At 45.5% G+C, this 22,628-nt stretch overlaps 2 protein-coding genes across 6 annotated transcripts in view; one reads left to right on the top strand and one right to left on the bottom strand.

The window, feature by feature from the left end:
• The window catches only part of ZFYVE21 (zinc finger FYVE-type containing 21), a 31,464-nt gene extending 21,047 nt beyond the window's left edge, over nucleotides 1-10,417 (bottom strand). The window contains exons 1-2 of one of the 2 annotated variants that reach the window (XM_045015760.1): nucleotides 10,212-10,417; nucleotides 2,162-2,212 (exon numbers count right to left, since the gene is read on the bottom strand). In XM_045015760.1, coding sequence (XP_044871695.1) covers nucleotides 2,162-2,212; nucleotides 10,212-10,343 — 183 coding nt within the window. In that variant the 5' untranslated portion in view covers nucleotides 10,344-10,417. The remainder of the gene's footprint in view (nucleotides 1-2,161; nucleotides 2,213-10,211) is intronic. The other variant, XM_045015761.1, reaches the window with a different exon arrangement.
• Nucleotides 10,418-10,593: 176 nt separating this feature from the next.
• Nucleotides 10,594-22,628, top strand: part of XRCC3 (X-ray repair cross complementing 3) — a 30,106-nt gene continuing 18,071 nt past the window's right edge. The window contains exons 1-4 of one of the 4 annotated variants that reach the window (XM_045015758.1): nucleotides 10,594-10,962; nucleotides 15,300-15,386; nucleotides 16,150-16,242; nucleotides 17,792-18,004. In XM_045015758.1, coding sequence (XP_044871693.1) covers nucleotides 15,332-15,386; nucleotides 16,150-16,242; nucleotides 17,792-18,004 — 361 coding nt within the window. In that variant the 5' untranslated portion in view covers nucleotides 10,594-10,962; nucleotides 15,300-15,331. Of the gene's footprint in view, nucleotides 10,963-11,144; nucleotides 11,615-15,299; nucleotides 15,387-16,104; nucleotides 16,243-17,791; nucleotides 18,005-22,628 lie in introns of those variants that run through there. The other 3 variants (XM_045015756.1, XM_045015757.1, XM_045015759.1) reach the window with 3 other exon arrangements.

A 22,628-nucleotide genomic window follows, 5' to 3' on the forward strand; every position in this document is an offset into this window, starting at 1 on the left:
GTCCCCTTTCTTAAAAATGGTAACAATATTGGCACTCTTTAGGTTGGGTCAAATTTTCTCATTAACTTCAAAATCATGCTAGTCATTAGACTTTTCAGCAATGCCTCACTGAGAGGTTCTCTGACCTACCTGACATCATCAGTGACATCCAAATACATTGGAAGGAGTTCAAGACCATTATTCACAAGGCACATGCTGAATTCACAAGGCATATACTCCACTCACCAGATTGGATTTGATGAAAATGAGGAAATCCTAGCACTTATTCATCAGAAGAGAAGCACATTTGCACTTGGTAAAATGAACCCTCTAACCAGCAAAGAGAGAGACTTATTGGCTTAAAGTTGTAGTTCAAAGGAGGCTCCGTGACACCATGCATCAGTCGTGGCAAGCAAAGGCAATGGAGATCCAGAGCTTTGCTGATCAACATGACATGAGAAGCTTTTTTCAAGCAACAAAAGTCATTTATGGGCCAAGTTCAAAGGACACAACCCCTCTGCAATCTCAGGAGAGCTCCACCCTTCTTAACGACAATGTAGACCTCAAGCAACATTGGAAGGAACATTTTGAGATGCTATCGAACTGCGAATCTGAAGTCTCAGCTGCCACCACCCAGTCCATTCCTGAGCATTCAGTAATGGACCCTCTTGCTGACCCCTCCCCGCCCAAAAAATCTCCTGAGGAAGTTTGGCATGCCATCACTCAAACTAGAAACAATAAGGTGCCGGGCCCAGATGGCATCCCCATTGAGGTCTTCAAAGCTGGTAGAATAGCACTCATGCAAAAACTTCAATTTCTCAGCTAGTAGTGGGACCCCAAATCATTATTTCCACTGGAAATTATGACATGCACAATAGCTATTCCTTGTTTGAGATCACAGAGGAAATTAAAGTAATTCATGCTACATAGTAAAACTCTCCATGGGAGATGGAGCATGTCAGGCAACCAACTTATGGATCAAAATAAGTCTCAACCCCTGATGTGAATAAATGATAGCTTGAGTTTCTGAATACTTCTTTAATTAGGGAGCAAAACTTATGTGCACAGAACCATCAATCAACCTCTCCAATATGCCCATCCTCCTCACTGACCAGCCACATTTACTTATCATAGTTACCAGTCTAATACTTTTAGGATTCCTGAAGATTCCCAGTATACCATATTTAATAAGATTTATTTTCCACTTCGTTACACCATATCTGTTGGGCTTTACATTCCAAATAACACATTGCAAAACAAGTGTTTCAACCCAAGAGGCATCTTATATCCATCTTTCTTCCTTTCCATCAGTGTATGCTAGCAAAATGTCTGTGTAATTAGGTAGTTATGCAGGGAATGTTATTCATAGCTAGAATGATTGTCCTGCTGACTTTTGCACAAACTAGCAATCTGAAACAATTCCGTCTCCCCTTCTCCAAGGAGAAGCTCCAGATTCTTGGCAATATGCTCCATCTCCTCTGACAGTAGTTCTCAGTAAGACAGTACCTTCTCTATGCTGCTTGCTGGTAAAAGTTCATGCAACGGAAGACAACATAAAAGTTAATTAAAATATTCTATATGGATGGACTGAATTACATGCCCAGTGCAGCCCACCCCATCAATTTCAATGAATTACTGTTCATAATTCAACAAAAGAACTAATTTTACTTATAGCAAATGCATCTTTTGCCAATATCTCCACCCATTATTTGTTTTGCACATTTTGTCCAAGTACTTTAGGATTCTAGGGAGAGCCTGATTATAGCCTTGAAAACAAGTTTTCCTAATACTAGACTCTTTCATTCACATAACCAATTTTTTATGCAATTCTGAGTGCACTGAAATGAACATGGTTTGTCGTTTACTTGCCAGCATTACTGACAACAGCATATTTTGAGAAGTGTTACTTACATGTTGCTTCAAAACCAGCAAAGTATTTTAGTCCTAAAAACAGTCATTTATTTTAAATTTCACAGCAGAATAATAGATTAAAAAGGATGATGATCTATTCCTAGAGGGGGGAAACAAAAGCTATTTTTAAGGCACGTCAAATTATGGGTGAAAGGTACTTGAAAGTATCCTTTTGAAAGAGAGGTTTCAACACATTTCAAAACAAGAGTTCACAAAAAAAGTTCCACAATGTAATGTATTTAGGCTATTATGTTTTGTTGCTCTCTCTTACCTTTCTGGTTATGAAATCAAACTTCGTTTCACACTGCATACATCTTGGACACTAGAAGGCAGTAAAGAGTACAAGATTTATGTACATCTTTATCCAGAGACAATGCACAAGACTAAACATATTAGAGTAATTTCTAGAAAGTTAAATAGCTCTAATGAATTCCCATGCAAGTAGCATCTAAATAATGCTTGTTTCTTGCTTATCTTAATCTTCTGAACATTTATGTGGTAGGCAAGTACTATCCACATCTCACAGAGAAGGAAGAGCAAAAAAATTGATTTTCCCTAGGCACAAAGTAAATCAGTAACAGTCAGGATTATAACTCAGGAGTTCCAATCTCATGCATAGTCCATTATGCTACGTGGCCAGTTCTGTGCTCCAAATTTGTATTATCTTCTATGTACACTATACAAGTTAACTATCCATTTATTTTACTGTTACACATTTTTAATTCACAAGTGCTGTTAGTTTATGCACTTCAGCAACATTATCAGTAGTTAAAAATATCTGAAAAATAGCATAATTATCTTGGAAGTTCTGTTCCCTCCTCCGTCTCCCCCCTATAACCATGACGGCTAAATCTATATCTGCAAAATGTCACTTGATAGTTTAGAACATTTTCCTAGAAAGAGCTTGGTGAAAGAAAAAAAAAATATATGAAGTCACAATTTTTTTCCCTCCTCTCATTAAACATTTGATAAGAGCCAGCTGCTCTGGGTTTTGTCATCTAAACTGGTAACAGTGCTTGAGAGAAACTTTATTCAATAAGTATTAGATGTGGTTATCATTATGGCATTTTCTACGCAGATACTAACAAAAGTCACCCACTAACGTGCTGATCTACAGCACTATTTTACATCACTGGCATCTTTCCAGAGACCCTCATATTTCTACACTGTTTCAATTCAACACATAATACCAGATAACATTTCAATTATAAAGCCTTGGATAGTATCAGGTTTATCTGCTAGGCTATTAATCCAATGTTGTGTTTGACATTTGGGACAGGTGGTAATATGTTCAGGTTCTGCAATAGCTTTTGGAATTATAAAGACTGTAAGCTCTTTAGACCAGAGCCCATCATCATCTTATGTTTGTGCCATGCCTAGCACAATGGTGCCCTAATCCCTGATTGAGGCCCCTACATGCCAGTGCAATACATATAAACGTATCTAAAATTGAGAGCACAAGGCAACAGGTTGGGAGGTGAAGGGGCAAAGAAATGTGGTAGAGGGGAAAGAGAATACTGCAGTTAGGAGTGCTGTCCTTCAGATGATATATTAAGCCGAGGTCTCTCTTGCTTTCAGTGACCATTCAGATGGAATATCTCATGGTACATTTTGAAAATCATGGATAAAACACTGTGCCTTAGTCAATATCCCCTTGTAACAGGCTCCAAGACAGAGTATTAGAATTTAAAATAAAGCAGGTTGTAATGTTCAAGGTTGAGAATGAGCTAACTGCTGAGCATACAAAAGTTGTGATTTGCCTATTGTTACCATGCTCCCAATATTTAACTCCTTACTTTGTAAAGTTCTTTAACGTAACTAGAACTTTCATGGTCTATTTCAGAAAGTTCTAGATATTTCAGCAGGTTCCAGATCAGTATCAAAGTTCAGTAGCAACTACTACCCAAGAAATGCCACATCAGCTAAGTCACAAACCTCAAATTCCTGAGCCACCTACTTTTAACTACAGCTTGATGCATTAAATCACTTATGAAATTTAGCTAATTCAAGCACAGTACCTGCACTTAATCTGCAACTAGCCAGCTCCAATTAAAGAGATTGCTCAACTGTTCAAATTAAAATATTATACAAGAACCAGTAAGTTTCTAAAAGCTTCCTTAAAACCAGAATGATCAGTACTGGTCTCAAATTATGAATGTTCTTTCAGAAGATGTACTGAACATCAAACCCCTGTCAGAATGGCTACAGAAATGCACATTTACCTTCACTGAATTATCAGTTCAATGCACTAAGCCCTTTAATTCTATTGCTCCAGCTTATTCAGTGCAAACTGATCACACACTTTAGCAATTTCAGGTACAAATTATAGTTACTTCCCTAATATTTTCCCCTCGGTGCAGAGCTTTTAAAAGCAGAAAGTGGAAAAAATGGAATATAAAACAATGGAAAATACCACAAGAGGGAGGATGGCAGTATGGCTTAGTGAACAAGGCACTGGAGTGGGACTCGGGAGACATGGCTTCAATTTCCAGCTCTTAAACTGGCTTGCTGGTTGAAAATGGGCAAGTCACTTGCCTTCCCCAGGCTTCTGTTTCCTCGCCTGTAAAATGGTGACAATGATACTGACCTTCTTTAAACCACTTTGAGGCCAATGGATGAAAAGTTATATAAAAGAAGAGGTAGGTATTATTGTATTATGCTAACTGCACAGCTTGGATGAAAAGTGTACCTTACTCTCCAATAAGGAGTAACTGTACATTCTTTATTTCACAGTTACCACCTCCATTAAAAAAAAAAAAAAAAAAGGAAAATGCCCCCTTGCCATCATGAGCATGCCTGATATTAGAGAACAGCCCCTGGTGTTAAACATCACGGAATGACGTTTTCCTAACAGAATATTTTACTTTCACATTAAATATCATGGACATGTATCAACACAGTACTTCTGAGACTTCTTTTGACCAGAAGTGATCAAAGCCAGGATGACCCATTTACATGGCAGATAACTGAAACAAACTCCTGTTTTTTAGTTAAAACCAATATATACTTATTAAAAAGCAGTCTCATTGGTGCTCGTACAATTGATAGCCATTTCTGTTATCCCTGGATGTGCTTGCATATAGAAATACATTAAGAATTGACCAAGTGAACCCTATTGCTTCCATTTCTATATTCTGTTGACAGGGAGAAAAGGATGAGGCTTGAGCTAGTTTTGGAGAAAATCTTATAGGAAAATAGATTTTTTTTAATTGTATGTCAAACTATTCTTGGATAGCTGAAGGAAGAGCAAATATACCATCACAAACAGGACAAAAGAGGTTTCTAATTAATAAAACCTATTTTCTTGTTTTAACAGTTGCATCCATACGTTCACAAACATATTCAGCAACTGTATATGTGCTGTGCATGAAGTATAGTTATCTATCCACAAAAGGATATGGAGGAATGTTCTACAGAGTATTTACTTAAGAGTACAGTGAGAAACCTTATTTCCATGAAATAGCAAGGTTAAGACCAATATAAATAGAATGAAACTGCATTCACTAACTTGGGTGTGTAGCCCTGAGGATTAATCTGTTGGTCTGTATAAAATGTCTTTTTGATAAAAGTGTGTAGGCTGCATAGATTAATAGAATTATTTACAATAAGCTGTAATGCAAGATACCTAGAAACTTCTAGGCCAGACATCCTGGCCAATTTCCTCTGTGACGCTGAAAGCAACCTTTAAGACCCTTACTTAGAAAAGTAATAATAGGAGACAAACCTACGCAAATTGTCTAGGGACTTTTTGAATGTCTGCTAACCTTTCACCTAGTTAGGGTGAAAAGTGGGGTTTTTCTGCCCACAAATTTCACACATATACCCGCAAATGCGTACATATCTGTCATCCATACGCACATAAAAGGTCATAATATGGCGAGCCATACCCATATTATTAATATCTATTAATTATTATTAATATTATTAATTAGAAAATTAATTATTAAATAAAACTAAATTAAGTGGATAAATTCCACTGTCCCTACTAACCCTCCCCAAATCAGGCTACAGGCGAATGCAACAACAGATTATAAACAAATTCACTTTTTCATCTTCACAACAGTAATGGCCACAGTATATTAAATACTGAAGAATTATGTTCAAATACTGTTATACTTTGACCCTGTCTCAAACAAAAATCAGGAGAGTCAATTTACAGATGGACTATGTCAGGTCATGTCTACACTGGGAGCACTGATGTAGGTATACAATACCTGCTCTTCTACTGGTATAGTTTGTATCAGTTCCTTACACAAAGCAAGTTATTCCAGCAAGATTACTTATTTGCTGCTATAACGTCATCAACATTGAGGCTTTTGCTGACACAATGATGCTGGTTAAGCATCCGTTTTTTTTCAGACTCCTAGCCAACATAGCTATGCAAGTAAAAATTTTTAAGTGTAGACCAGGCCTCAGACGCTGCATTCAAGAACAAGAATTTTCATACAAAATATACCAAAATCAGCATCTAGTGCTGGAAGTGAAAGAATTGGTTTAGTAGGCCTATCTAAATTGGACATTCTTTTAATACTGGTATTAGCACATATCCACCCATAAAAACAACAGTAACAAGAGACACTATAAAATACTGATTACACTTATCTCTATTGTTACAGACTACTATTATGTGTGTTATCTTTGCTAGCATCTATGTGCAAGATGTGTCAAGCTATGTAATATTTATCACCATCAAAAGAAAAAGAAGTGGATGCATTTTTCTGACAGTGTTTGACCCTATCTTGACATCCTATCATTCCTGGGTGTTTTACTAAACCAGAGAGTTGCCCACTAACTACTTATTCTAGAAAGGTATTTGTACTCATCTGTGTTAAATACATCCATAACCATTTTCTTTCTCAATCTTAGTAAGCAAAAGTTTATTTCAAGGATAAGAGGCCACAATCTTAGAAATTAGTTTTATTTTTAAATGCATTTAAGAATAAAAAGTATTTCCATTAAGAGCATAGGGCTTCTTAGTTCACAGCATTTTAATCTCATCAGGAACCCCAGTTACTTTTGTGGTGGAATCCCTAGAATAAAATGATCCTGGAAAATAACTCTCCCTATCCTTTTTATAGTCAGTGTTTAAAACCAGAAGGGACCATCATCAAATCATCTGGTCTGATCTCCTGTATGCCACAGGCCACCAATACCACCCACATACTAAAGCCAGCAACCCAAATTAGACCAAAGTACAATAGCCCACAGGAGACTAAACGATTACATGCCACAGGAAGAGAACAAAAGGGTTTGAGGTACACTAATGCCTGAGGTCTCCACAATAGCAGAGAAATAATTAAGGGAGATGCATCCAGATAAACCTGACAAGTGACCCACACCTCATGCTGCATAGGAACATAAAAATCCCCAATGTCACTGCCAATCCATGATCCTGTGGGCTTGTTTACACTGGCACTTGACAGCACTGCAACTTTCTCGCTCAGGGGTGTGAAAAAACAAAAACAAATTCTGAGATACCAGTGCTGGTAGCTACGCCTCTTGTGGAGGTGGTTTTTTTAGCACACTGGGAGAGCTCTCTGCCATGGCAGTGCTTTAGCGTTGCCAATGTAGACTAATCCTAATAAGTGAAATACTGTGCATTATTTACAACAGAAAGGAAATACACTTTATGCACAGCCAGATAAATGAGATGCATTTGCTGGCTTGTCAGTTTTTAAAACATGGGCTAAGCCAGGTTTCCAGCCCATTATTCTGGAGATAAACATAGCAGAAAGAGCAGTGACTAACAAAATCAAACAGCAGCAAAAAGGGACACTAACTTCACTTGCCTTCCCCCACTCCACCACTGTTTAGGAAGCAGATTCACTCACATTTTTTAAGTCAACCCAACAGAACCCTCTCCTTAGCCATTTCTCCAGCAAGACAGCTTTCTGCACTTACATGAGGTTTTGCCTATAATTATTTTGCCTCAGCAGAGAGGGTATTTCCTGCCAGCAAATATGGGAACCACGTATTAACAAGATGGGACAAGACACATAGGCAGCCTCAAGATATGAGTGATAAGATAAAATAAAGAGCGGAGGGGGAAAAAAACTAACGTCCCAATATCCTTCCATTCCAGGCCACTGAGGCTGCTTTGCTGGTCCCTGTAGAACAGGGAGAGAAAGAGAAGCCAGGGCACAGACACATAAGTGAAGTGTTTTTTTGAGGGGAGGGTGGAGGGCGGAGGGCAGGCTCCTTTGCCTATGGGACTGTTAGCGCTTCAGGGAAGGGTCTCTGCAGAGCCCAACACAAGGGAAAATACTGAGCCCCACTGTAATGAGGGGAGTGACCTGAACACCCCAGGGGTGGGTCAGAGCCCTGGGATCCCCACAGGCACCTTAGAAAGGATTTCACCACAGGTGCATCTGGATAGTGGAAGTCAGAGTCCAAGCAGCTCAATGCAAGGAGTGAGGCGGGGGAAAGGGGCTCACCCAGGCGGGTCAGGGGGTGCTGGAGCCAGGAGTGAAGGGGAAGACGAACCCACAAGCGGGGGCCGGTGGTGAAGGGGGAGCCCAAAGGCAAGGTGGGAAGGAGCGTCAGAGCGGAAAGGGGAGCGGGGGAGACGTCCCGCTGGCGGGGAACAAGGGGGTCGGGGCGGAAAGGGGGGCGGGGAGACGTCCCGCCGGCGGGGGACGGGGAGGTCGGGGCGGAAAGGGGGGCGGGGAAACGTCCCGCCGGCGGGGATAGGGGGGTCGGGGGGGATAGGGGGGCGGGGAGACGTCCCGCCGGCGGGGGACGGGGGGGTCGGGGGGGCGAGGGGGGCGGGGAGACGTCCCGCCGGCGGGGGACGGGGGGGTCGGAGGGGAAAGGGGAGCGGGGCGACCTCCCCCCGCCCGGGGACGGGGGGGTGGGGGGGGGAAGGGGGGCGGGGCGACGTCCCGCCGGCGGGGGACGGGGGAGGGGAACGGGGCGCGGGGCGACGTCCCGCCGGCGGGGGACGGGGGGGTCGGAGGGGAAAGGGGGGCGGGGCGACGTCCCGCGGCGGGGGACGGGGGGGTCGGAGGGGAAAGGGGGGCGGGGCGACTACCCGCCGGCGGGGGACGGGGGGGTCGGAGGGGAAAGGGGGGCGGGGCGACGTCACGCCGGCGGGGGAGGGGGGGGTCGGCGGGGAAAGGGGGCGGGGCGACGTCCCGCCGGCGGGGGACGGGGGGGTCGGAGGGGAAAGGGGGGCGGGGCGACGTCCCGCCGGCGGGGGCCGGGGGGGTCGGAGGGGAAAGGGGGGCGGGGCGACGTCCCGCCGGCGGGGGACGGGGGGGTCGGAGGGGAAAGGGGGGCGGGGCGACGTCCCGCCGGCGGGGGACGGGGGGGTCGGAGGGGAAAGGGGGGCGGGGCGACGTCCCGCCGGCGGGGGACGGGGGGGTCGGAGGGGAAAGGGGGGCGGGGAGACGTCCCGCCGGCGGGGGGCGGGGGGGTCGGAGGGGAAAGGGGGGCGGGGAGACGGCCCGCCGGGGGGGAGGGGGGGGTCGGCGGGGAAGGGGGGGCGGGGAGACGTCCCGCCGGCGGGGGACGGGGGTCGGAGGGGAAAGGGGGGCGGGGAGACGTCCCGCTGGCGGGGGGGGAAAGGGGGGCGGGGAGACGTCCCGCTGGCGGGGGACGGGGGGGTCGGAGGGGAAAGGGGGGCGGGGAGACGTCCCGCTGGCGGGGGACGGGGGGGGTCGGAGGGGAAGGGGGGGCGGGGAGACGTCCCGCTGGCGGGGGACGGGGGGGTCGGAGGGGAAAGGGGGGCGGGGAGACGTCCCGCTGGCGGGGGACGGGGGGGGTCGGAGGGGAAAGGGGGGCGGGGAGACGTCCCGCTGGCGGGGGACGGGGGGGTCGGAGGGGAAAGGGGGGCGGGGAGACGTCCCGATGGCGGGGGACGGGAGGGCGGGGCGGAAAGGGGAGCGGGGCGACGTCCCGCTGGCGGGGGACGGGGGGGCGGGGCGGAAAGGGGGGCGGGGAGACGTCCCGCTGGCGGGGGACGGGGGGGTCGGAGGGGAAAGGGGGGCGGGGAGCTGTCCCGCTGGCGGGGGACGGGGGGGGGTCGGAGGGGAAAGGGGGGCGGGGAGACGTCCCGCTGGCGGGGGACGGGGGGGTCGGAGGGGAAAGGGGGGCGGGGAGACGTCCCGCTGGCGGGGGACGGGGGGGTCGGAGGGGAAAGGGGGGCGGGGAGACGTCCCGCTGGCGGGGGACGGGGGGGTCGGAGGGGAAAGGGGGGCGGGGAGACGTCCCGCTGCCGGGGGACGGGGGGGGGGTCGGGGCGGAAAGGGGGGCGGGGAGACGTCCCGCTGGCGGGGGACAGGAGGTCGGGGCGGAAAGGGGGGTCGCGCTCCCGCACTTACGTCCTTATCAGGCACCCAAGGCGGCTCATCCAGGCCGAAAGGGCTGCGGGCGGCGTGGTGCTCTGGCACCATGCGGAGCCCGCTGGACGAGCGAACCAGCTTCTTCCCATCACAGGCCTCCCCGCCCGACATCTTTCCCACAGCGCCCCCGCTACCAGCCCAAGCAACGAAGGGCAGCGCACCACCCAATCTCCCGTTACTTCCCTAAAACTGATGCCGCTCTCTGCCAATGAACACTCCGACTAGTGACCCGCCCACTACTAGGTTCACCCAATGGAATGTGGCCTACACATACTCTCAGCCAATCCCCTATCGCAATGTAGTACCGCAGTTAAGGCGCATGCGCAGCTCGAAAAAACATCCCCTAACCCCGAAAGAGGAGGAGAGGCCGCCCGAGTGTCTGAACCCGGATAAAGCCTGTAACCAATGAGCGAATCGGAATGTGCGGAGGGCGGAACCAAGGGTTGATCCCTCAGGAAGGCCACGACTCCGAACGCTCTGATTCGCCGGCACCCCTTTAGGGCTCTGAATAGACTCTCTGGGATTGGCCTGACCCTGACGCCATCTGATTGGGCTTTTCGACCGCGTCTCTGATTGGTGCGCGCCTTGCGCGGCTTCAGACAAATATCCTCGGGTTAGCGGCCATCTATAACCTCTAGGGCGCCCATCCCGTTCGCCTTCTTGGGCGTGGTGCCCGCTGATTGGCTGGCAAGCTGCGAGGGCGGTTGGCCGTGGCCGTGCGAAGACTCAGGCAAGTCACTCCCTGATTGGCGACTCGGTTTTACCTACGCGCCGTATGGTCCGGGAGCGCGGGTCGCGAGGCTTCCCTGGGGCGAGGAAGCGTCTGGAAAACAGGGGGCGGGGCTTCACGTTGGAGGCGGGACCGGGTGCGGCTGGGGTAGGGAAATTCTCCCCTTCCTGCCCCGGGTCAGACCTTGTGGGTGTGGCCGTTTAACCGTCCCACCCCCACCGTTATCCACCTCCGGTGCCGCCACGAGCCGCGGCGGGGGCTAAGAGACGCTTCGGCCCTTCCCGGTGCTGTGAGTCCCGATGCCGCTGGCGTTCCCCTGCCTGGCCGTGGGGCGAGCCGCGCCCTCCTCAGCGCGGGCGTAGGCGGGCCTCGGGCCTCACCCAGGGCGGTGTAATTCCCGGCGGGGACTGTGGGGCATCGCGCCCTGTTGGGAGGCACCGCTCCGCCCGAGCTGCCTGCCTCAGGCTGCTGTGGTGGCTGGACGGGGGCAAGCCCCATGTGTAGACCGGGCTCAGTGTCACCCCCTTCTTGCTCCACGGATGGCAGCTGCGGTGCCGTGTGTGGCGCTGCCTGTCACCTGTGAAGTGGGCTTTCCTCAGAGGTGTCTAATTTGTGGGAACAGCCCCACGCCGCAGTTGCCAACTTTCACATGGTAAATAAGCACCTTGACTTTCACACTAAGCCAAAAATCAGGCTCATCCCATTTCAAAACAAGCCAGTCCCTAAGAACCCCAAGAGTGTATTTGACTAGCTTTCCCCCTGGTGTGCAGTCTGGGACTCTGGTGGGCCGGCTGTGTACCCCTCACACTCTTACCCCTGCTTGCCTGGAGCTGACCAAAAAAAGAAGCAACAAGCTACTAGCCAACAGGCAACTCACAAGCCAATTAAGTCAAAAACAAGACAATTTCTGTGGTGTTGTTTTTTAAGTGGGTTTTCCATGTCTGCCCCACCCCTGGAATCCCAGGGGAAAGGTGTAGCAGGGCTGTTTGGCATAGGTCAGGGTTTCTTTGTCTCTTCAATGAGAAGCTGCTGAACTTGAATTAATATGCAAACTAAAGACCATTAACTTAGATTTCAACAGAGACTGGGAATGGCTCGGTCATTACACTAATTGAATCTATTTCCCCATGTTAAAGTATCCTCACTCCTTCATGTCAACTGTCCGAAATGGGCCATCTTGATTATCACTTCAAAAGTCTTTCTCCCCTGCTGATAATAACTTCTCTTAATTAATTAGCCTCTTACAGTTGGTATGGGTACTTCCACTGTTTCATGTTCTCTGTATGTATAAATATCTTCTTACTGTATGTTCCATTCTATGCATCTGATGAAGTGGGCTGTAGCCCATGAAATCTTATGCGCAAATAAATGTTAGTCTCTAAGGTGCTACAAGTACTCCTGTTTTTTTTGTCTCTCCAGTTTATTTACCTATAGTTTGAAGTCCAAGATTTTCACACTCCCCTTACTTTTATAATAAATGGAACAGCAAGAGAGTAGTGCTGATAACAGTTACCCTGTATAACTTATTTGTGTGGATGTTTTAAGGTTGACAGAGAATACTTGTCCTTGAAGGGTGGGCAGGGAATGTGGGGGGGAGGGGATGTGTGGCATTTTTTGTGTCTATTTGTTTTGCTTTGAATTGCAATAACATTTTCAATGCCTTGCATTCCCTCAGTTGTCTTTTGTGACATCCCCTCCAAGCAGGATCAGACCCACCAAATGCAAAACAGTGGTTCAGAAGATTGGTCAGGGTTCCAAGGGAGGGGAGGAAAGAATAAGCACCCACTTATTTCTCTTTCTTCCACACACAGTTCTCTAATGCTGACCAAAACCACCGCCTGTGTGCCCACATCCTTCCTTGGAAGAATTCAGGTTTTCCACTTTGAAGACCTGGTGTCTCTAGCTTAGTGGTTTAAGTATCCAGTTTAATATCTGAACTCCCCAGGACCATAAATTCAAATACCTGCTGAGCTGGTTCTCCTCTTCATCTTTCTCTGATGATGCATTCCATACCATGTAGTTTAGTGCATGTAAATTAGATTTTAAAAGCCAAGATCCTTTCTACTCCATGTGAATATTAAAGATCCTAGAGCACTTTTCATAAGCAGAGGTGTTTGTCCTCATCTCTTGCTCAAAATTTGCCTTCCCTTCCCACTTGTATGATGCAGTGGCTGCATTTCAGTGGTACTGTGTGGGTAAAGTTTGTAAAGTGCTTTGGGATCTCCATTGCTTTTGCTTGCCACCACTGATGCTTGATGTCCCCCTTTGAAATACAACTTTAAGCCAATAAGTGTCACTTTTTGCTGGTTAGAGGGTTCATTTTACCAAGTGCAAAATGTACTTCTCTTCTGATGAATTAAGCTTAGCCCTTGAGACAGGTATTGATTGTGTTTGTTTTAAATAGGTCTTAATTTTAATGAAATAATGTTTAAATCACTGACTTTTTAATATATTAATCCTGCTCTCAGGACCCATTTCCATATATTATGTATATATCCCAAATAATTGGACCCTTTTGTTTTTTAAAAAGCAGATTAACTGAGGAACTACGTCTTGTAAATATGTTTTATACTTGTCTGCCATTACATTGCACAATCCATTATATAAATAGTAAAAAGCCTTATAATGCTACTTTGTTATATAGTTATAGCACATGACTCGGCTTTTCTCTTTTAGATCAAAGTTTCAAAAACAGTTGGATCGCATTATGCTGTAGTATTTAGTCACCCTATGTTTTAATAAATCAAAACAGTTCTGGGTAACATAAGAACATAAGAAAGGCCGTACCGGGTCAGACCAAAGGTCCATCTAGCCCAGTATCTGTCTACCAACAGTGGCCAATGCCAGGTGCCCCTGAGGGAGTGAACCTAACAGGCAATGATCAAGTGATCTCTCTCCTGCCATCCATCTCCATCCTCTGACGAACAGAGGCTAGGGACACCATTCTTACCCATCCTGGCTAATAGCCATTTATGGACTTAGCTACCATGAATTTATCCAGTCCCCTTTTAAACATTGTTATAGTCCTAGCCTTCACAACCTCCTCAGGTAAGGAGTTCCACAAGTTGACTGTGCGCTGCGTGAAGAAGAACTTCCTTTTATTTGTTTTAAACCTGCTGCCTATTAATTTCATTTGGTGACCCCTAGTTCTTGTTTTATGGGAATAAGTAAATAACTTTTCCTTATCCACTTTCTCAACATCACTCATGATTTTATATACCTCTATCATGTCCCCCCTTAGTCTTCTCTTTTCCAAACTGAAGAGTCCTAGCCTCTTTAATCTTTCCTCATATGGGACCCTCTCTAAACCCCTAATCATTTTAGTTGCTCTTTTCTGAACCTTTTCTAGTGCTAGAATATCTTTTTTGAGGTGAGACCACATCTGTACACAGTATTCGAGATGTGGGCGTACCATGGATTTATATAAGGGCAATAATATACTCTGTCTTATTCTCTATCCCCTTTTTAATGATTCCTAACATCCTGTTTGCTTTTTTGACCGCCTCTGCACACTGCGTGGACATCTTCAGAGAACTATCCACGATAACTCCAAGATCTTTTTCCTGACTCGTTGTAGCTAAATTAGCCCCCATCATGTTGTATGTATAGTTGGGGTTATTTTTTCCAATGTGCATTACTTTACATTTATCCACATTAAATTTCATTTGCCATTTTGTTGCCCAATCACTTAGTTTTGTGAGATCTTTTTGAAGTTCTTCACAATCTGCTTTGGTCTTAACTATCTTGAGTAGTTTAGTATCATCTGCAAACTTTGCCACCTCACTGTTTACCCCTTTCTCCAGATCATTTATGAATAAATTGAATAGGATTGGTCCTAGGACTGACCCTTGGGGAACACCACTAGTTACCCCTCTCCATTCTGAGAATTTACCATTAATTCCTACCCTTTGTTCCCTGTCCATTAACCAGTTCTCAATCCATGAAAGGGCCTTTCCTTTTATCCCATGACAGCTTAATAGTCATGGATTATTTTATATTACATTTGCATGATTTTATTTCTCTTTGAAAATGAAAAGCTAGGGAGCTGTACAGCTGTAGCTCAGCTACAGGCAATTGAAATAATTACCAACTGTTCCTTTCATCAGTGTTACCGTAATCTGTCTTCAGTAGGGTGTAGCCAGAGAGCATCTGAGGAGAATTTCCATCATGTGAATGGCTAATTACATCCTGGGCTATGGATTATAGACAAATATATTGTTAGGAATTAATAATATTTGAATGTCCATTTTCCCACAAAGTTGGTCAAATGAAATAAATACTTATGTTCTGTATTTCATGTATGTTTGATAAGACTTCAATTTCCTTGAAATCACCAGGCTCTGTAGTCACTATAGTACTGTATCAAGACATGGATTGGGACCAGTTTGACATGAACCCCAAAGTGATAGCTGCTGTTAAGAAAGGTAATTTAATCCACCTGTATGTACATTCCTGATTTGCTATTACCATAATATCTACCTGTACATAGTCATATCCATACTGGAAATCTAATTTAAATACTTGGTGAGACAGTGTGTGTATATTTGCAAGTGATACCCTCTTCTTCCAGTGGTGATCTTTCCAAACAGCTTTATCATCTGCTTTTGATAAACCCCAAATGCATGCTACCTCCCATGTCAAAAGCTTGTCAAGAGTAGTGTCCTAGCTTCCAAGCAGTCAAGAAGAGGTTGGAATACTGGAGTTTGTGTCTGTTCATTTCTTTCCTAATAGAACAGTCAGGCTATCCTTTTCTAATCTAGTCAATTTTATTTGCAATGTGCCTTTAATTTCTGTTGTTGCCTTCTTCAAGAAGAAGTTGAAAATCAAAAGCAGCCAGTTTACACACAAGTAACTCCACTTTGGTGCACCAGAAGAACATTATAGTGAAATTGCTTCTGTATCAGAGCCTTCTCTCAGGCCCCACTTCCCTCTGATGTTAAGGCTGATAATGCTTTAAAGCCTTCCAAAAAAAATTAAAGTCCCTTTCCATTCAAAATCACTGATAATCATGATAACATAAACAATACTTGTAACTTTTTTTTAACCAGTTCTCTCAGTAAATTAACAATAAATGGAAATCCTTCTCTTTTTGTAAGGTTATAGTCAATCCAAAAGCATTTATGAGAATTCCTCTAATTTCAGCTAATATAAAATCAATAAAAGAGATTTTGAATCTTTCTGGAGCAGACTTGCAAAGGCTGACAAAACTGTCCAGTATGGATGTACAGTGCTTACTGAAAACAGTCTCTGGTACATTGAGGAAAAGCTGTGTGCTTACAGGTAATACTGTCAATACAAGCAAAGTGTTGTATTTCCATAATTAAAAACCGTTCTAGACTTTTGAGCTATAATGAAAGGTTTAAATTTATTGTTCAAAGATCTATTGTTGAAGTAGAGCATAAAACATTTTTTGTATAGCAGGTAATAGTATATTGATGAATTATTTCTCAGTCAAGTCAAGTATTCAGGAAATAAAAAGCTGTTAGTTCCTGTTACTCTTTAATACAGTGGTTCTCAAACTAGGGCCGCCGCTTGTTCAGGGAAAGCCCCTGGCGGGCCAGGCTGGTTTGTTTACCTGCTGCGTCCGCAGGTTTGGCTGATCGTGGCTTCCACTGGCTGTGGTTCACTGCTCCAGGCCAATAGGGGCTGCAGGAAGTGGCACAGGCCGAGGGTCATGCTGGCCATCCTTCCTGCAGCCCCCATTTGCCTGGAGCGGTGAATCGTGGCCAGTGGGAGCCGCCATCGGCCGAACTTACAGACGCAGCAGGTAAACAAACCGGCCCGGCCTGCCAGGGGCTTTCCCTGAACAAGTGGTGGCCCTAGTTTGAGAACCACTGCTTTAGCAGATGCTTTTATATTCCTAAAGGGCCTGATCCTGTGAAGCGCTGAATGTAAACAGGAGTGGATTGTACTCAGTCTTATAGGGTCAAATAATTCCTCTACATGGAAAATCTTGGCTGGGGGACAGGACTCTGCAAGATTCCCCTCTTAGAATTTCCACCAGAATATTTCATAGTGCAGGGGTTGCCCTCCTCTAATGGAATGGGCTAGGAATTGAGGAATTGAATCCACCATTTCTTGTTATCTGTGTGGATCTTTAAAGCTTAGCCAGAAGTACAGAGCCTTCTATGTTTTCATACTGCTTCCTGACCTTTAGCAGCTCTCCTCCACTTAAGGTTGTCAGGTGTCCAATTTTCAACCAGAAAGTCCAGTCAAAAAGGGCACCTGGCAGTGTCCAGTCAGATGTACTGACCAGACACCAAAAGTCCGGTTACCGCGGGGCAGGGGAAGGAATGGGGTTATTAATCCATGCCAGCCCCTGCTCAGCCGGGGCCACCTTCTACCTGCAGGCAAGCTCCTTGTTAGGCTACAGCAGCTCTCATTTCAGTCCCGGAGCAGAGGAAGCCCAGCTGGAGGGGGAAGTGTGGGGTGCGAAGGACAGGGGTGGAGCAGGGGGTGAGGCCTCAGGAGTCAGGTTACCAGCCATTAGAAAGATGGCAACCCTACCTCCACTTCCTGGTCATATCTGCTCCATTGAAGTCATGCAGACAAGATTTTCCTTGCTGCAGCGGTCCCCAAAAGTCTCCTTAAAGGACAGGAAGAGGGGAAAGTTCTAGCATGGAGGGGATCAGCGTAAATGCAATCTGTACCAATTTACAAGCAGATTCCTCAGTGCATAGATTGTTAGTTGGGAGGAAAACAGGCTGAACCATGCTTATATCTGGAAAAAATGTCAATCATAGAGCTACCTAGAATGTGGCAGCTATGTTATATTGTCCCTTATTAAGAAAATGCTAAATAGAACTTTCTTTTTAAAAATATCCTCTAGCACTTCAGCTGTACCAAGACAAAGATCACTGCACATCCCAACACCAGAAACTAAGCCTGGGTTGCTCAGTACTAGATAGCTTGTTAAGAGGTGGCATTCCTGTGGTGGGGATCACAGAACTTGCTGGTGAGAGCTCTGCTGGGAAGACTCAGATTAGTTTGCAGCTGTGCCTTTCTGTGCAGTATCCTTATGAATATGGAGGATTAGAATCTGGTAAGTACAATACACTTTCAGATTTACTTATTGTTTTAAGGGAGTATGCTAGCTTTAAGCTACATAATTTGTGTAATTGCAATAAATATTTGTATCTGTGGATACAGAATCATTAGCAGTAAAATGAGAAACTGGGCATTTGGAAAAGAAAAGCATGCTGTGTACAACTGCTACATCCCCACAATACTTTCCACTCTTACTACTGGCTGCTGCTGGCACACAGATTAGGGTGGCTGTGTGAATAGAATCAGACATGACTTTCCATTGAGTTATGATTGACTTTTTCCCTCAACAATCAAGAATACTGGAAAGTTTGTTAATCAAAATGCATAAGGCATATACAGATGGAGTGTGTTAGGTTTCAGCATCATGACCGCCCCCTGACTCTTCATGAAAACTGACATGACAAAACGATCCACCTGACAGATATTGTTACATTAATATCTTAGGCATGTGCTAAGTATCCCTTATGTAAAGCAGGGGTTACAGTATCACAAAGGATCTGGTCATGATGTACAGGGCAAAACTGATGGACATATAGTCAAAAAAGTCATAAGCATTGTGTTGTACCCTACATTTTTTCCCATGTCTGTGCAAGTAAGTAGATTGGAAGGCTAATTTGAACGTAACCATTATTATTGTAAAGCCAACGATCCTTTGTATTTTTTTGTTTGCATTTTTGTACTTAATTGGGAAGGAAGAAAGCTCAATTCTGAGAACTCTTTAGTCTGGTCCTCTGTATGACTAATGTTTTGGCTAGTCTGTTATTCTGCCTCCCTTGCAGCATCGTGTTTAACTTTGACGCTCTCAGGGTTTACTGTGTGAAAGTTGCTCAACTTGTTTCCTACTGTGTCCAACCACATGGAAAATTCTTGAAATGTCAAAAGGCAGGGATGGCTTACATTTTTTTTGCTCTAGGTTGTCATAGATGCTTCTGCTCCGATCAATGTTTTTAGTCCTCCCCTTCAGTTCCTTCCTTGGATGCTACTAAGCGTTACATGTGTCACAAGTTCAGATCTATCCTCATTTACATGATCAGACATATTCTTATTCGTGCCTTAGACCTCCCCTCCATTTATGCTGGGAGAAAGGAACTAAATGGATTCAGATATAGGGTATTGGGGGCAGAAAGGAAGGCACCTCATTCTAGTAGCATTTTTGCCAGTAGAATCCTCCTTGCACGGGCACAGTTGTGTGAGAGGGTAATGGCTGGATTCCACAGCATCCCAGCCTCCCCATTAGTGCTTGGGGCTGTTATGTTGTTTTGTTCGGGGCATATTGATCTCCTCGCCTCTGCACTGCCAACTGCGGTTTGTGGCACATCAGCAGGCACAGAGCCTATAGTAATAAATACAACTCCTGCAGAAGGGAAACACAGTGTCTGAGGGGTGGAGAGGAGAAAGTGCTTCTGAGGTTCCTGATTAGATTTGAGTGCGTGTAAATGAGTAAATCTTTGCTTTTGAACAGGAACAACAGAACCCAACTTTCTGACATGACCGTTGATGGGGCAGTCTGGCAGACAGGTGACTAGCAAGTTTTTGGAGGTCAGACAGTCGGAGCAGCACATATTGCAAGCGTTGCCCCTTTTTGACCTGAGTGACTAGTCAAAGTTCATGGCCCTGGGGCTATTCCAATTGGGAGTAGAAACTGATGATGGAGTCTGGCATTTTCTCTGATGCAATCTTTTTTGTTTACAACAAATATACAAAGTTCTGCTTCTCGGCAGACAAGTGGAACCAAAAACAGGGGAGAGCTTCTTTGCTTTCAGCCCCAAGCCTTTTTAACCAGCTCCAACTCAAAAAGCTCTCTAGCTTCTTGTAGGGCCATACAGTGCTTATAGGCTTCTGTTTAGATGTCGTCTGTCTGTCTCTTATTTTCTGGTTCTGTGTTCTCCACAAACCTCCCTCCAAAAAAATCAGCAAAAGCCCCTCTTCCCACACAGTCCCACTACTGGACTGGTTCACACAACAATTTTATCTTAGGTGAGGGTTTGTGTCAATCTAAGAACAGCTCTCCTTAATTGCTTATTTGGCTGAATTTACTTTATATGCACGTATTTATAGATAAACTATTTGACAGTAATGTGGTAAATATATGAGAATTCTCAGTTTAGGATCAGGAACAAATCCTGTTACTTTCTATGTGTTTTGTAATTTTATTTTAAACAAAATTGGTATTGTATGAAGACAGACCATTGGGGTTTGATGCAACACCTTGCTTCATCATTCCACAACAGTATGAATGCAGAAGTTGCACAGGTGACTAGTGAAAAATATGCTTCGTACAATCAGTTGCATGTTTAAAATGTTTCTATCTTAACCAAATTTATTCAGGACCACAAAGTGGAACAAAATGCTGGTTTCCAGGTGTGCCCAAGAGCTTAACTCACAAAGATCAATATTTTGACTCTCAGGCCTCTGTCAGTAGGGGTTGGATTTTTTTTAATACATTGTTAACAATGTCATGGAGGAAATTTTTCTCTGTGATAATTAAATCACTTTTGCATGTCCACATGACGTTCCTTGTGTCAGCGGTGTGTATCCTCACTACCAGTGCTTGCATTGATACAGAGAGCAGTGCACTGTGGATAGCTATCCCACTGTGCAACTCACCACTATCTAGCACAGGGTTTTTTGGGAAAGGTTTACAGTACCTCATGGAGGCAAATGAATTGCACACAGGTGACTGGGAACATGGTTTCTTCTGCATCCCATAATTTTATTTCCATCCCATAATTAGGGCCCTACCAAATTCACAGCCATGAAAAACGTGTCTCAGACTATGAAATCTGGACTCCCCCTGTGAAATCTGGGCTTATGTGCTTTTACACTATACTATATACTGTAGGTTTTATGGGGGAGACTAGCATTTCTCAAATTGGGGACCCAGGGAGTTGCAGAGGGTTGCAAGGTTATTTTAGCATGGTCACAGTATTGCCACCCTTCTGCACTGCCTTCAGAGCTGGGTAGCTGGAGAGCGGCAGCTATTGGCCGGGTGCCCAGCTCTGAAGGCAGCACCCCACCAGCAGCAGTGCAAAAGCAAATCCATACCATGCCGCCCTTACTCCTGTGCTGCTGCCTTCAGAAATGGGTGGCTGGAGAGTGGTGACTGCTTACTGAGGGTCCAGCTTTGCAGGCAGCAGCACAGAAGTAAGGATGACAATACCATACCATGCCATCCTTCTGCACTGATGCTGGCAGCGGCTCTGCCTGTAGAGCTGGGCTCCGGGTCAGCAGCTGCCGCTCTCCAGCTACCCAGCTCTGAAGGCAGTGCAGAAGTGTGGCAATACTGCAACCCTGCTACAATAGCCTTGCAACTCCCTTTTTGGGTCCCCAATTTGAGAAATGCTAGTCTCCCCCATAAAACCTACAGTATATAGTATAGTGTAAAAGCACACAAGCCCAGATTTCACAGGGGGAGACCAGATTTCACAGTCTGTGACACATTTTTTTTCATGGCTGTGAATTTGGTAGGGCCCTAATTATGCCCCTAACTCTGCACTATTGTGATGAGAGTTGTGAGCACAATGCACCTGATCCTGTAGCATTTGTAGAGTCACCAGAGGAGCTAGATGGCGGAACAAGACAATTCCTTGGAGGCTTTCTTGTTGTTGGACAGAGAAAGAATTCAAGGTTCTTGTTGGCATTCACAGAGCAGCTGCAGATGGTGGAGCACAGGTTCTGGGCCTGAGAAATAGGCAGTCCGGTGGGAATACATCATTATGCAGGTATGGGATCATGAGCAGTGACTGCAGAACTTTTGGATGCGCAAGGCCCATTCCTGGAAGTCTGAGCAGAGTTTGCCCCAGCCTTTGGCGCACTGACATTGGAGAAGCAAGTGACGATTGCCATGTGGAAGCTGGGAACACCAGATTGCTACCGATCAGTGGGGAATCAATTTGGAGTTGGGAAATCCACCGTGTGGGTTGCTGTGGTGCAAGTTTGCAGGGCCATTAATTGCATCCTGCTACAAAGGACTGTGACTCTGGGACATAGTGGATGGCTTTGCAGCAATGAGGCAATAGATGACAGGCATATCCCTGTTTTGGCACCAGACCACTTTTCCACAGAGTACATGAACAGAAAGGGCTACTTTTTCTTTAGTATTGCAAGTGCTGGTGGATCCCCAGGCTGTTTTACTGACATCAGTGCGGGATGGTCAGGGAAGGGGCATGATGCAGGCATCTTTAAGAACACAGGCCTGTTCAGAAAGCTGTAAGCAGGGACTTTCTTTCCAGACCAGAGGATCATCGTCGGGGGCATTGAAGTGCCAATAGCGATCCTTGGAGACCTACCCCTTACTCCTGAGGCTCATGAAGCTGTACATCGGCCACCTCGACAGTACCAAGGAGTGCTTCAACTACAGGCTAAGCCAGTGCAGAATTACAGTGGAATTTACCTTTGGCCATTTGAAAAACAGCTCGCGCTGTCTACTTATGAGGTTAGACCTCAGTGGAAAAAATTATCCCAATGATTATAGCTACCTGTTATGTCCTTCATAATATCTGTAAAGCAAAGGGGGAAAAGTTTCTGCTGAGGTGGAGTGGAATGGCTATCTGCTGATTTTGAGCAGCCAGATACCATGGCTATAAGAAGAGCTCAGCAGTGAGCTATACAGCTCAGGG

The sequence above is a fragment of the Mauremys mutica genome, chromosome 4, assembly GCF_020497125.1.
Source record: "Mauremys mutica isolate MM-2020 ecotype Southern chromosome 4, ASM2049712v1, whole genome shotgun sequence".
NCBI lineage: Eukaryota > Metazoa > Chordata > Testudines > Geoemydidae > Mauremys > Mauremys mutica.